This window comes from Nymphaea colorata, unplaced genomic scaffold (assembly GCF_008831285.2).
Source record: "Nymphaea colorata isolate Beijing-Zhang1983 unplaced genomic scaffold, ASM883128v2 scaffold0390, whole genome shotgun sequence".
NCBI lineage: Eukaryota > Viridiplantae > Streptophyta > Magnoliopsida > Nymphaeales > Nymphaeaceae > Nymphaea > Nymphaea colorata.
Window position 1 is genome coordinate 1 of NW_022204896.1, and position 16,308 is coordinate 16,308.

General features: G+C 37.6%; 1 protein-coding gene across 1 annotated transcript; it reads right to left on the reverse strand.

Moving 5' to 3' along the window:
• Positions 1-2,065: 2,065 nt before the first annotated feature.
• Positions 2,066-11,758, reverse strand: LOC116244930 (L-type lectin-domain containing receptor kinase IV.3; the record flags this gene model as incomplete). The annotated part of the gene is made up of 7 exons (XM_031616724.1): positions 11,716-11,758; positions 5,499-5,572; positions 3,311-3,573; positions 2,783-2,921; positions 2,649-2,698; positions 2,288-2,558; positions 2,066-2,178 (listed from the first exon to the last, which is right to left on the reverse strand). Coding segments are annotated over exons 1-7 (953 nt in total), but the record flags the coding sequence as incomplete, so codon positions are not given.
• Positions 11,759-16,308: the final 4,550 nt, after the last annotated feature.

Sequence of the window (16,308 nt, forward strand, 5' to 3'; positions counted from 1 at the left end):
TTAAAGTTGAAGAGATCCAGATGGATGTGGCTCCATATAGTCATGCATTGTGTTGTAAGAGGCATACCCTTCACGCCTTAAAGCATACACCTCAAAGCTTTTTTGCAGAAAAACAAAGGTGCCCCTTACCCTGAAGCATGTGCTTTCACTAGAACGTGACAGCGGCTACAGGATTCTAACCTAGAAAGCATTAAAAGGTAAAAGCATTCCTGAGACCATGCGGATAATTGTCATAATAATATATTATGGAAAAATCTGTTGGAATTAATTTTGTTCCCCTAGTAACCCAGTTACTGCCTTTCTCAAATTTACAGCAAGAAAACAATAATGAAATTACCGCCCAAAAGTTACGTCAATCACTTTCCAGCCTTTTTTGTATAAATCATATTCCATTGGATTTAAGATAGTTGTTCCATAATTTAGTGAATTGACCTTAGTTATGTGCGTTAATAAGAAACGTGGATAGAAGTTCTATTCAGACCGGGACTCTTTTCAGAAACTTTATGATTCCAAATTTCATCGCACTCACGGCGACATAAAATACTCCATCCTAACACTCTGAATATTCAACAGAACCATAATTAATTTCAAGGTTTTGGGAAGAAATGTGAAAGGCATCCGACTAAATCAGGACAGCCACTATGTTATAGAACAAAATTTCTGATGAGCTAGAGTGGGCGATGGCGGGGATGACGGCATGTTATTTTTTTTTTTAACAAAACTTTTGGTGAGCTAGTGCAGACGATGGTAGAGATGACGGACCACCCTTTTCCTCTTTTAAGAGGCCAAGCCTCCCCCTCACCCAGAGGCCTCCCTGCTCTCTTCCGTCATTTTTTTCTCAATGCCTCACCACTTTTTCCTCTGAAAACCACTCCGTATATTTTCAAAAAACATATCTTAGTTTTTTTTTTTTACTTTTCTTTCTTAACCATCCTGAAGGTAAGTCATCCACGATTAAAGAAGCAAACAAAAACAAGAAATTTATGTGAAAAGTCATTTTTAATTAGAAAAAATGAATTTAGCTAAGAACCAGAAAATAGACATCATTTTGAAAAACAATCACAATAAATTTAACTAAATATGTGGCATGGAAAGTCTTTAATGGCAGTTTGGTCATGGCATGCCTTCTGTGTAATTAAAAAAACTTTAGTGGCAATTTCAATCTTCTATCACCACAAAACGATTTTTAATGAGATATTGTCTTTCCCAAAGCAGGTATCTACTTCCACATTTATGAGATATGCAAATATTGCGACTAAATCGGGAGTCACTGTCATGACTTTCTGCTGAGTTTTCTATGGCGCAGCATCTGCCCAGTAAATGGTTATAAATTTTCAGTGATACTTGATACGTGCTATTGAAGATAAGCATTATTGTCATATCTTCTTTTGTAAAAAGTTGGCATTTGGTTGTCCTTGCGTTTGTTAACATGAAAATTTTTGTTCTAGGAATCATTAGCCGAAAACACATGTTAAAACTAATATTATAGGAAGTATCAATAAATTTGAAAACTAACATGAAAATGAGTAGAAGTAAGACAATGGTTAATGAAAACTTGAACTTATATTCATAACAATACTGTTTCACAAATATTATTCAAACATTGAAAATGAGCTGAGAAAAAGTCAAAACAATGTAAGAGAAAAAGAGAGAATCAACTATGAAACCTTGAATATTTTATTCCTACTGATTGTACAAATCATAGACACATTATGGTAGGCGAAGCCTATACAGATTGGAGCATAGAAACGGCAAGCAAGGTGACTCGGACTCGGACCCAAGAATAACAGATGTGAGAGATCTTGTAGCTGATTACTAGTCAAGAAGAAACAAGCAAAATATCATATTTTGCTACCTTAACAACTTTTACTGAACTACGACTTTTAACTGATGCTTCTGCAAAGACATGCTGGAGTTGTCTCCATATGTTATGATCAGCCTAAGTGTCCTGAAGTTGTTGATACCTTATTTGAGGAAGGATACTACAAAATTAATTGGTCCATGCCGATATCATCTTGAAGTACTGAATCCTTGTAATTTAGATATTCTTGAACCGAGGCATTGCCATTCAGGCGCAGTCTGTGAGCAGAGCACGCCAAGCTTCAGCACAAGCTCTCCTTCCTCCACCACATAGCAATTCTCAAGCTTCTTGTCCATAGCGTCCAGTGTTTGTCCACCCTGCCACAAATAGTCAACAACTCCACCAGAATAATTCCTCAGAGGGCTTCCTGGGCTCAAAAGGCCTCCTTCCACAGGCACCTTTAGGAGTAAGGCACCATAAGAATACACATCCGAACTCTGGACTTGTAGATGTGGGAGAGCTCCAGCGCCATGTACCCGAAACTCCCAATGATGTGGGTTGTCTTTGGGTTGGTCCCATGCTCATAGAGTTGACAAGCCCAAAATCACTCAACCTGCCATTTAGATCACCATCCAACAACACATGACTTGCTTTAACATCCCTGTGCACAACCACTTGCTCCCATTCTTCATGAAGATACAGCAGGCTGGAAGCAATTCCTTCAGAATATTGAACCTCTGTTCCCAACTGAGGATTCCTGCTTTCACATCAAAAAGCAAACTGTCTAGGCTCCCATTTGGCATGAATTCATAAACCAAGAGCAGGTCGTCTCCTCATCTACACCAACCATGCAATTGGACCAAGTTTATGTGTCTCATCCTCCCCAAGCTCGACACTCTGCAACAAACTCCCTCATTCCTTGTTTTGACTCAGGCGATACTTTCTTGACTGCAACTTCCAATCCGGTGCCTGGCATCACACCTTTGTAGACACCGTCGAAACTCCTTTGCCCAATTCATCCTTGAAACCCTTGGTTGCCCTGTAGAGTTCCCTGTATGAGAACCTATGTGGGTAGTCTATCTCCCATCCTTCTATCTTCTTGGATGTCAGCTTTCGATTCCTATAGGCCAAATAAGAAATGCCAACTGTGATCATGAGAAATGATAGATCCACCAACGCTACAGAAATGTACGTTCAAGAACAACTTAGAAGACTTCCACAGAGGAGATTCATCACTAATAGAGGGAAGGCGTGAAAGGTCCAGGTGTTGTTCGCTCATCTTGAAGCTCCATCCCAAAATATAGTGCTTGCTAACCAGCCTGTCTGTACCAGAAGAGAATCCAGCATACATGTGTTCAAGCAGAATAGGGGACAGATCAATGGGATATGAAATGAGTGAGCGGTTAGGCTGGAGTGGGTGTGACAATGGAGCTATGGTGACTTCAGCTGCTTCATCTGTCCATCATATTCTATCCATGCCTGAATGGTCATCTTGCTATCTAGAACCACCCTTCCATCTTGCCATACTCTATATAGTAAGCAGCAGGTGCAGAGGCATTGGATATTACACGGTTAACGTCGATGGCCACATGGCTTGCATCTGTATCCATCAAAATTGCTTGTTGAGCGGTGTCGAATTCAACTGCAAATATACGATTGGTGGGGTTTCTGTTGTCCGACTCGTTGAAGAGGTCGAGGTAGCGGCCTCTAGCGGCATCAGAGAAGTTGGTGGAGGGCACCACGACGAACGCAAAGCCATGGCTACCTAACTCCTGGAACTCCGATACAATGTCAAACACGAAATGAGTACTGAACGATTGGGTTGTCCTAGCAAAGGGAGAGTTTTTTTAATTGAAGAATGGAACGATTGAATGCATGGCCTTTGATGGCTGAATTCATGCTACGACTATCGTTAGTCAGGAAAAGGGCCCTCGTCTCGTTAACGATTGTAAAGTTGATAAGCTCAAGTCTGACCGCTGGAAGCCGTTGAAGACAAAGATGCTATCGAGTGCAGCCACAGGTGATCATGCTACGACTACCGTTAGTCAGGCAAAGGGCCCCCATCTCGTTAACGGTTGCAGAGTCTGATAAGCTCAAGTTCGACCGCTGGAAGCCATTGAAGACAAAGATGCTATCGAGTGCAGCCACAGGTGATCTGCAGATATGAGCAAGAATACGAAGAAGGAAGATCAGAAGAAACCCTGACAGCTGAAGTGCCATGATAAAAAAGAGGGCTGAGAAACATGCACAAAAATCACCACCAGCGCATTCGTTTCCACTGTTTTGCTCTCTTATGCAATGATAGAGGAGGGAGAGGTCACTTGACATGGGCATCTGGCAAGCCGCGACCCGCCATTAACATTCCAAATTTGGACTGGTTCGGCTTGCTACCCGGTCTGACAATTAATGGGCCAGGCCAGGCTAGGTACCGGGCCTAGTCAACCATGTCTGAGGCCCAGCCCGGCCCATTTTTTAACAGCTAAATAGGTCTGGCCAAGGTGGATAGGGCCGGGCTAGACTATGTTGGGTTAGGATTTGGCCCGTCGTCCCTTGGCCTGGTTTTCCAACAGCATTACTTGGTTTCTCAACTCTCACCATTTCACATTAAGCAGTTTTTCTCTACACAAGAAGAATTAGAATCAATATTCTTAATCACCACATAGTTACAACCAATTTTCTTAAACATGATCACACACTTTAAACATCATTCACTTTGTTACAAATGATAAAATAAACAAAGCCATGAAGGAGAACACAATCAAAGACTGCCATTAATGGAAGAAATGACTTCTAATTCCGTCTTTTATGTTATTGAGGTATACAGAAGAAGTGCAACGAGGAGCTGAAGCAAAAGAAAACAATGCAACAATATGAAGCCCAAAAGCAAAAGATGATAAAGTTATAATAGGCATGAGAGTTCAAAGATAGAGTTATCGCTGGATGTACAAACCACATTCTTTCCTTCATTTTGAACCACAAGTATAATATCCAAAGTTCACATTCTAAGAGTTTTACATCAACATTCCATGCTATCATAAGCTTATCTGTGACTCTGCATCACGAAAGATATTAACTGCAAAAGATTTACAATAGTTAGTTCATAAAATCCATAAATAAATACTAACCACTACAAATTGAAAAAAAATTACCGTGACAGTCATGCGTTGGATTAACTTTCCTCGTCAAATTTTGCTCCGCATGATGAAAACTGTAACACATTAAAACACATTATATGTAAAAATTAGATTGAACTATGAGCATCTTATATTTCATACATTTTTAGGAGTAGTTGAGCATCGATAATCATTGAAAATTCTTCCTGATATACTGAATGCAGATTCTAAAGCAACTGTAGATACAAGAATGATTATTGCATGTTGAGCCATCTTTGCTACAATTTTATATTTGTTTTCATTTGTCTTCCACCAAGATAATATGTTAAAGTTTGCAGTAGATGCAATTCTTCTATTGGGTCATTCAAATATTTTTCTATATCTGTATGAGCCACTATAGAAAATACAGAGTTGAAGTATGCATTGACCCCATATCTATCCATACTTCTATACTCTTCCGTTGCAATAATGGTACTAGTGGATGCATTTTCCCTTTGCATATTGCTTGTATCACTATGATCATATATATTTTTGTACTTAGCATATAATTCATGAAGGCTGCGGTCTATAAATTCGTATTTTACCATTGCATCTGGTTTATCCAAATCATCAAGCAAATATTTCCAGTATGACAACTTGAACCTAGGAGTCAAAACAACTGCAATTGCAAAGAGAATATTGTAGCTCTTAAAGTATTTATCCAATTTTTCTTGCATTTTTTATGTCAATGCCCTTATATGTTCATTTGATGTTCCACGATGCAAATGTTGGTAAATTGATAAAACTTCTTCAAAAGACAATATTAGATGTTACCTACTTAGTGGTAGAGAATAGATTTGTTGCATTGTAAAATACTTTCAAGAACGAATATAAATCAGATGCATGAGACCACTCATCCTTAGAAGGCAAACATTAATAATTAGGATCAGATGATACCAAATATTGAAAGACATCTTTGAATAACAATGCACCTCTCAATATTATAAATTTAGAGTTCCCATCAAGTAGGAACATCATAGTTTAAACTTTTTTTCTCATCCAAACTCATTGCCTTTACACATTGCTTGAAAGCATGTAGTTGTTTTGGTGATCCTCTTACATATTTGACACTATCACAAATTGTTGAAATTGTATCATCCATATCATTCATACCATCTCGACAAATATGAAAGTGTTCATCTCTCAATGTAAATGAAATATTGTTTTTTCTTTCTATGGTCCTTCTCAGTAAACTTACTCCTCTATCATTTGTTGAACAGTAATTAGCAGCAACAGTAATGCACTCTAATAAAATGTCACATATGCAACTTGCATTATTTGGTAGAGGCACATGTATAAAATTAAGTATATGAGAGTGCAATGCCAATCTATATTAATATATTGGGCTGTCAAGTATAAGTATCCTAATGTCTGTTGAAGGACTACATATCAAATGTCAATAAAACCCACTGAACATGGTTATTTAAAACTCCTTAATATCTCATTTTTTTCAGTCTTCAACATTGACTGAACCTCTTTCGTAAGTGTTCTCTTGAATTCGACTTCCTTTTCACTTGATGAAAAGGATTCATTTTCCTTGATATTCTTCATTCTCAACATGGAAAGACATAACTTACTGTTTGATGAAATCCAAACAACCTAAACACATGAAATGATTCAACTATTGCTGAAGAAAAGGCTAACAATATTCATATGACATCACGTATATGAAATCATTCAGTAACAAAAAAGCAATTTAAATTCAGTAACTAAAAAGCTAATCATTGTAGGTGGCGATATACTACTAGCCTAAATTTATATTACTAGTTTTGTACAAGAACTAAAATTGCTCCATAAATAAAACTTAGGTACTAACACAACTTGTAGGTTTGAAAACCTAAACTCTCAGGGATAGCTCCTTTTAACTTATTACTTGACAAGTCACTGCACATCATTGAACAAGACAAAAGTTCACAAAGTAGATTTTTACTTTTCAGTTGATTTATGAAGATCCAAACGCAATATAGAACAATAAGTTTCAGAAATAACAGTTTATCACTTTCACACGATAATTATGTGCATCTCCTAGTCTCCAAATGAAGAATAAAAAATTGTTCCTTCATTCTTATGGGAACATTTGAGGATTTACACTTGTGCAAGAGAGCAAACTCCTAGGCCCTAAGCTGTGCTACCAGTTAAGTTGTTTGCCTCCTACACTCTTAGTCAGAAAAAAGTAATTAAAGAACAATATTATTAGGCTTCCCAACAAAAAGATCCATTCAAGACCTTCTCACCTAAATTTTCACTCCATTATAATCACCTTCTTCTGTATCCCATACCCATGAGGTGAAAATATCATTGACATGAGAATATCAAGAATATCCACTATTAAGTAGTCTAGTAATAACCGGAACTTGCAAGTGACATAAAGTGTAGTTTATATCTGTATTCAAATAAATGCATGTTATTTTTCTACCTTTTTTAGGCAGACTCCTACCACACAAGACACATTAAAATCTTGAATTCAGCCATAAACACTTAACTCTAAAGTTTAATCAACAGGTGGACAAAGCTCTTGCTAGTTATTGTTTCACAACTTAAGAAATATATACACAAGAAGTGTGACATGCATAGAAAGCATGTCCAAGAAACTGCTGAGAAAACTTTTAATTTGAGACAGAATTGATACTTGCATATAGTCACCTCATTTTAAAGAGGATGGAAAAACAGTTTTTGTGAGCTTTGAGACCTTGATCCAACAAAAGTCCAACAGAAGAGAGCAAAAAATGCATCCAACGAGTATCCAATTTGCTCTAGTATACCATTTAGGAAAGAAATAGCTGGAATGAATTTCTCTCCAAGATCCACATAAAGTAGGTCAGGACAATTCATATGTTTAAAGCACAAACATTTCTAAAAAGAAAAAACCACAAGAGGCCAGTTGTTATTTAAGTGAATGGCTTATCATATGCAACTATATTGCTTAAAACCTTTTGAGGTTAGGCACTGAAGATTATACTTGCTCACAATCAGCAAGGTCACTACTGCTCTCTGAGTCTAAATCCCAAGTCCTTCATATTGCTCTATTCCATAAGCCTGACCGCATAATGTTTCTATAGTGGTAGGCAGCCCAAGCTGCATTAGAAAATTAATTTATCCTTAAAACTAGTGCAACCATTTACATGCAAAATCTGGCTGAAGATGGAGAAAACGGTGTCCAAATTCTGGAGAAATCCTATACGGTACAGGGAACAACTGCTACAATGGCAGATTATCTCTGGTTAAAGTTAAGCCTCTTGGCAACTTTCGCCAAATTATCCTAGTAGTTTATAAATCCAACCATCAGAATCAATCTTGATTTAGTCTTTTTATGATATACAAGTAGGAATTATAAGTGTTAAAAATGTTCATGTTTATGCCCTTACAAAGTCCCTAACTGCGCATGAGAAACATGATCCAATCTGTTCCCAGGTTCTTGAAAACAGGAGGATGTTATTTCCATTGTTAATTTTATTGCAGAAACAAAAGGAGAAAAATGAAATTGTTGGTATAAATTATGATAACCTCATGTCTCTCTCTCTTTGTGGCAATCATAGCTGTGCATGTCTCTTAATTGACTACAAGCAGGAACATGAATGTATGATTGGTTATTTACCAAATACTTTCCAATCGAGTTAAATTATTGTAAAACATGAATCTTCATCTCAAGTTTCATATGAGCTGTCGATTTTTTTTTACTTCATACACAACAACTATCACAAGTGTCTAATGTAGTAAACGTTATCTAAGTAGAGGGAAGGAGGGACAGAGTACAAGAACGCTGAAACCCATGACCCCAGTACAGAGGAAGCAATGGCAGCACTTGAAAGAGGAAGCTAGCCCAAAGAGTAACTATTCATAAGCATGTCCTACCATAAGACCACATAAGAATGTGTCTGCGTTGGGATTTAGGACAGCAAACCTAAACTAAGCACATTGTTGTTCTGAGATTATTGAACAAGCAATCCCTACATGAAGAAAAATAATGCAAGACGACCATGTCCTTATATAAAAGATACACAACACATAAAACAAGGATGATTGTCACTCACGTAGACTATTATATTGGTGCACCCTAATAAAATGCAGGTTCAGTTCGTCATCCCAGACTTTACCATTGTAAAGTGAGAGACAATGTCCAATCTAGGAGCACAGACAGACCAAAATTTACAAAATTCATGAGATGGTATCAGAATCCTGTTAAATTTTCTTGCAATATATGAAAACATTGCTATATTCCTCACTATTAGCTGGCCTAAATGACAATAGTGTTGGATCGTTCAAAATATTGTAATGTTGTTACAAAATAAGAAGAGAAATAAACAAAGAACAGCATGGTTGAACATACTAGGGGCAGCAGGTATGACGTTTAATGCATTATAAAATGCACAAAACATGGACACACATTCAAAGTCCAATGGTGGCTACAATTTCTGCAACAAGACCACCACAAAACACAATATGGTGCACCAATCTATGTAATTAGAACACTCAAGCAAGAGTACAGGTATACAATGCATCATGCCCCTGCATCTAAACCAAAGAAGATATGCAATAATAAGAAGTGAAAGATGATTGCACTGAAAATTATAGTTCTACTTCGAGACTTTTGGATTGCCAACTAGCAGATATGAGTCTTAGCCACATAGCAAGAAAGCATTATTTTAACAATTGGTAAGACAAATCATCGTTAACAACATTGGGTGAAATTAAAAACAGAGGAATCCATAGTGCTGCGTGTACTCGGAGTCTGGCATTAGCACCTTTTGGAAATCAGAACATATCTTGCTGGGGATCTCACCATACATATGGTTACGGGACATATACAAGATTATCCAGAAGCTTGAGCTGCGATTTTGTTTTGCGATATCTTACATGTGAGGTTGTTTGCTCCTAGATCCAAGGACACTAAATTGATGCAGTCGAAGAGCTCTTGAGGGATCTGGTCGGCGAGCCCGAGTCAGGCTGCATATTGGGTACCGGTTGGGCACCCGTCCCGATGCTAGGCTTTTTCTAATCTTAACAAATATATCATTGATTAATGAAGTCACAGAGAGAGAGACAGAGAGAGAGAGAGAGAGAGAGAGAAACAGAGAGATTTAAAAGGTACTATTGGGTACATTCTTTTACAACTAAAATGGGTTAAAAGCAATCCCATTACATAAAGGTAACTTCATATGGCATGCGTTCAATGCAAATCATACACCTGCATTACATTAATTATCCCGTAATGAGGAAGTTGGCGACAGCGTGGAGCCATTAATTCTGGTCCTATGTGACTATTCTCAATTTAACGACAGCCCCTTCTTCTCATGACTTGCGAGTAGGGCTGTACAAGAGCCAAGCCAACTCGGGCTCGACTCGAACTCGCTCGGAAAAACTCAGCTCATGCTCAGCTCATTTATAAACAAGTCAAGTTCGAGTTTCAGGTACTCTACATAATATTCCAACAAGGTGAAAGTTATACTCTTTTTTGTCTAGTTTTGACGAGGAGGGTAAAGGGGCAGCCAACCTTGTGCAAGTTTGACAATTGAACGGTATTTCTTGGGGGCCAAACCTAAAATTGATTGATTAGATGTTGCTATCCAAAATCTACTGATGACATTCTTAATTTATAAGTTTCTAATTTGTTAAGAGCAAAAATAATTCAGAATGTAATTTTTTTATATATGTTATTTCCTGTGATTTTAGTTATTCAACATATATATTCATATACATTGTTTTGATAATATATATTGGTTTTTTTATTTGTTTGCTACCTTTATTTGTGTAGAAAACTAGAAAATTCTTAAAAGTATATGATATTAGATTGATCTATCTTCCATATTGCTTAACGAAGTATTGCATCACTTTGGGATGTGGGTGTCATTGCAGCCAATGGATTGAATACCCATGATCCTAGTTGGGAACATTGTATCTACTTTTCTTTATTTTTTTCGTCCCTTTTATCACGTATCCATGGTATCTGCAAAGTTCTCATTTATTTACTAGGGTGTTAGATACTACATGTAAATTGTCATTAGGAGCTTGGTCTACCATCATGTTTTGTTTTATTTAGTATTTTGGAACTGTTTTTCTACTCTTATGTACTAAGCTACGCTGTCCTAAGGGTCTGCTATGGTTGTCATTTTTTAAAAATCACCTGGCTTATATGGTTTTACACACTACTTCGTCATGGGTGCACATGGTTGTGCACCAGGCGGGGCTGGATTCTCAGAGGCCCGATGGGCATGGCTGAGTCATGGTTGGGCACATTACCCTGCTCGTTACTAATTGGGTTGGTTTAGCCCAATGCTTATCAAACACTTAGCCCAAAATATTGCCTGGTACATGTCTTGATAAGGGCTTCTTAAATTGTTGCAGTTTAGAAGAGCACGTAGGAAAAGTTAAGGGAAGTGCCTTTTTATAGTACATTCTTTCACCCTTCTCAAAAAAGAGTAGGGGACTTTGATTCTTCTATGTTTTTCTTTATCACTTCTCCCTAGGCACCTTATGGCTTGTGCCTTGTACAAAATGTAGTTTTGTTTAGTCTTGTATTGAAAATATCTTAGGAAAGCCATCCACAAGACACTAGTAAAATGGGGTATGGCATCGCAAACAAGTGAACATTCTCAATAAAAAAAATATAAGAAAAGAAAAATATTTCTTGCCACGCCGGGCTATACCTGGCGAATCTCGGGTGGCACCTGGACCTAGCACATTAACTTGCCAGGCTGGGCTATACCTGGCGAATCTCGGGTGGCATCCGGACCTAGCACGTTTACTTGGCAGGCCAGGCTATACCTGGTGAATCTCTGCTCGCCACGTAAACTTCCATGCCTGGCATTGCTCGATGCCCAGCCCTGGGTGCATATGAAGAGAAGCTGTGAAGACACCAAAATGGTTTCCAACATGTTTTCCAACTTTACTTTTAGACACTCTTAGAATCTACATTTATGTCATTAACCATAGTCTAGGCTTTGCTTGTTAGACCTAGCCACACCCTTACCCTTTATGCAGCCATCTCAAAACTGTAGTAAATAATTACAAATTTTGCCCGTCTATACCCATACTGTACAATGACATACTTTTTGCTATTAAGGAGTTATTCGACTTTAGTAAGCAAGATTCACAGCCTAGCCAATGGTGGGAGCCTCTTCATTGAGCATGCCTAGTCCCATCACACCCCCTCAGATAGACTCTCCTAAGGCTTGTGGTGCATTTTGAGTAATTCTCAATATGGCCCTTGGCCGAGGTCTTGAACTACAACATTGCTACTTGTGAGCATTAAAGTGATCATTCTTCTCTAGGCAAGTTTTGAGGCTTCGCCACCTATTTAGGCCTTTTCTTCTGGTGCACCTATTCCATATGTGTCACCCTAGTACCCCTCTATCATAATCCTGCATGCGTTCAGTCAAAATTTCCCTTTCTTCCTTGGCAAATTTCCTAACCTATAGGATCACCATGAGGCCTTGGACCTTACTAAATTTAATCTTCGTCCAGTTGGACAACAGTCATCACCAGGCAATTTGTCTGGGCTTCTTCATGAATGATGCTTATCCCTACATGCCACTTTCATATTCCTCTCTTGAAAACTAGAGTGTTCTCGGCCTAATTGCTAGTTTTACCCATATCTTTCCATCAAAACCACAAGTTCTTCAGTACTTTTAAACTTTTATTTGAACAATTTTAATCAAGTCTGTAAGTACTTTCTGCTCAGAATGAGCCCATAATCATCAATGTCGCATTACTGAGACATTTCCAAATGCAGCAATCTCTTCATGATCTCCCCATTAATGTTTTACTTCTGAAATCTAGTAGGTACCTATCCAAATTTCTAGTTTTGCCTTGGTAGATCTCCAAAGAAGTGAAATTGTCATTAAACCATAAGAAATGATGGCTTCATAAAAGCCCATAGTATAAAACTTAGAAAATATTAAAGATTTTGGAAAAGTATTTTGCCTAAACGAGCAAATCACTTGCATCTATGTCATGGCTTCTAGAACCCAGTGCACGCCTAGAAGCAGCCACCCTTGACCCCAGACATGGCACAACATCAGACTGGCCACATTTCCTCGAAACGGTTTGTCAATCCACCTTTCTAGCAGTCATTCTTACAAAATTTTACTAAAGCAAATAAAAGAAAAACTCCAAAATTCTCATTGGCCTACCCCTAAACCTCTTGTTCTGGTTGCTTAGGTTCGGACCTCTTTATGAATGGGCCAACTCTACACCTCTTCACCTCATTGGTCAAGCACACTTCTCACCACTATAAAATTATGACCCCTCAAGGTTGGACATTCTACCCCATCATATTCTCATACATCTGATTCTACATTGTTTACATGTAAAATTTTTATCACAAAATTTTACACGCAATCTGTAACAAATGAGATATCATTGTCTATACTTGCCTCCATTCTTTGTCCGGGGTTCCTAAGATGGGACCTAACATGTTGGTATGAGGTTCGACTGTTCTTAGCACTTTTACCAGGGGTAATCAAACCAAGGACTAGACTAAAATGTTTTATTTTTCAACTTTAAATGTTGTCCAAAAGCTATGAAAGCATACATTCCATGAATTTGAAATCATGCATGTTCTAAAAATCTAAGTAGATTTCAGAAAGAGGCTGATGACGAATAAGAAACTATAATGAAGTTTATTCATGTCTGGATCATCAGAGATCAATGCAAATCGATGATCCTAGATCTAAAATGATGCATGCAAAACTAGGTCATGTAGACCTGAAGTCTAGTCACTGCCAGCACTGGGGTATAGAACATGGACAAGGTAGATCTAAACCTAAATCCAAGAATTGAGATCAGGATATGAGGGATTCTTGTTCTAAATTTGAAATAAAGATGTCATAAAGATCATATCATGTTATGGAAATTTAGGATCGAAAATCCAAGATTTGAAATCATCGTTCAAAATCCATAGTCTAAGATTTGAGATGCAAAATCTGACATACAAAATCCATAATCTAATTCTTGAGAACCAAAAGCTAGTATCTAAAATCTGAAATTTAAGATCTAAGACCTAGGATGCTAGTTCTATAATCTAAATCAATAATATAAGGTTCAACATCTAAAAATCCATGATCCCATGTTTAAAGTCTAAGATCTGAAATCCAATACTTGATATCTAACATACAAGATCCCTAATTTGAGATCCATGATCGGATTTCTGAAATCCAACAACGTGTTTCTTGAGATCCAAATCCAAACTTATTGCTCAAAATCAAATCAAAATTGATTAAAATTCAAAATCCAAAAAACGAAGATCTATTTGATAAAGATACCCTGGTCAGCATTAATGTAAATATCAGATTTAAAATGATAGTGGACATCAAATGGTTAAAGTGAGAGATATACCAACAGAGAAAAATGGATTGACTTGAAATCTCTAAAATGGTGAAGATGACAACAGACTCATACCAAGATCACGATATTGCTACAGATTTGGTTGGCTAATCATCTTGCACTAAGTCTTCTACCTTGACCAATTACGAAAGCATTGTTAGATTAATTCCAATTTTGTTTTTTTTTTTTTTCTAGAGACAAGAGAGAAAAAGAAGGAAAAAATTCTCCATCCAAGGGATGGAGCATCAGTTTTGCCTCATCTTGGATTCTTCACAACGATTATTTTGAGTTGCTGCAACCATGTAATCTAATGTTTAATCTCTAGAACTGGCGGCTCCAGGTGCCTTTACTAGGAGTAATTAATCTAAGGGCTATGTTTATTCGATCCTCATACAGACGGGCAAGTCCCTTTCTTTCTTATTTTAAAACAAAACCTCATTTTTCTGGAGCACTCCAAAACCAAATACGAAAAATTTTGGGGATGTGAACAGATGGCGACCGTGATGGGACCCATAGCCTTATAATTGATGCATTTTAACTAACTCGAACATCTCATATGTTACCAATGATAAAGCATGTCCCCTATTTTGGCCTTGAACCCATTGGCATTTCATTGCACTGCTTAGTGATTGTGTTTGCTATCTTGCACATAAGACTAATTGAGGAGGATCAATCATGTTCACTTATATCTAGTATTAAATACAACCCTCATCAATTTAAGAGTTGTTTGAAAACAATGTTTACTCTTTTATTTATTTTAATCATCATCTTAGGCAACATTTCATTAGAGACAACTCATTTTACATGATCTTTCATACTTCAAAATTTCTCATAGCTATTTGTCCCGATCATCATGTTGTCTGGCTTGGTCTTTGGCGGTAGCAAATGACTAAGCTTTACAACTAGACCACACTTTGGGAGGGAAAGCCCCCTCATTAGTACCATGAGTGGTAATTTATGGTATATCGATGAGTGATCAAGAAGAAGTTGTTGAACCCTACCCTTAGTTGCCTAAGAAAGAATCTATGCTCGTACTAAGGCATTTGGCTAAGGTATATAAGCATAACTTGACATTAGATTATCGTGACACAAAATTGTCTCAATTAGGTTCCTATACCCAATTTTCTACAAAAAAAATTATTTCATGGTAGATTGTGATGTGCATAAAACCTTATGTGACGATTTACAACCTCATTTCATACCTCTACTTCATGTTGTCTTGGTCAATCTAGTCAATCTTTTCACTAATTCAATCTTTGTCTTTTAGAGTCATCATTCAAGATGTATTCTTTTCAACGTAGTGTCACCTTCCCTTATGATCACATCCTCTTTGGGGAAGGTCCTGAACGGTCCACCTACATATCTCTTGAGTGTAAACTTTTGGCTCCCGAATGGTATCGGTCGTGGCATCCCACATTCTCTCGAATGTTTCCTTCATACTTTGAAGAATGTGGGCTAGAGACAGTGGTAGTCAGAGGAATACAAACAATAGATGGAAATTTGGTGCATGCAATTGCCGATGGATGGAACCCAGGGACCTCCTCCTTTTAGTTTCAATAAAGAGAAATGCCAATATTATTAGATGAATTTGCCGAAATACTAGACCTCCCCACCCCGACTTGTAAGCCAAATGAACCATTAGAGAAACAATTACTCATGAACCACACTAAAGTTAATGCAAATGATCTTATTGCCCATTTTACTGGATGAAAAACTTGGCCTCTAGTAGAAAACCACGAGGACCAAAGCATCAATCTGAAAAAGTTATATGAAGAATTTGGAACCTATGTTGAACATTTTACTTTTCTTCAAAAAGCCATAAGAAGAATCAAACATTGTATGATGCTTTGCACAGTAGGAGTGACCATTTTCACTGATGGAAGTGACCTTCTAGATGTTCATATTGCCCAACATTTTTGGACATGGGGGCATAGTGGTACCCAACACTTGTCAGTAGCAATGATAGCCTTGGCTTTTCTTTATCGAGGACTCACCCGCTTCACCATTGGAGATACTGACTTCATAGAAGGATGC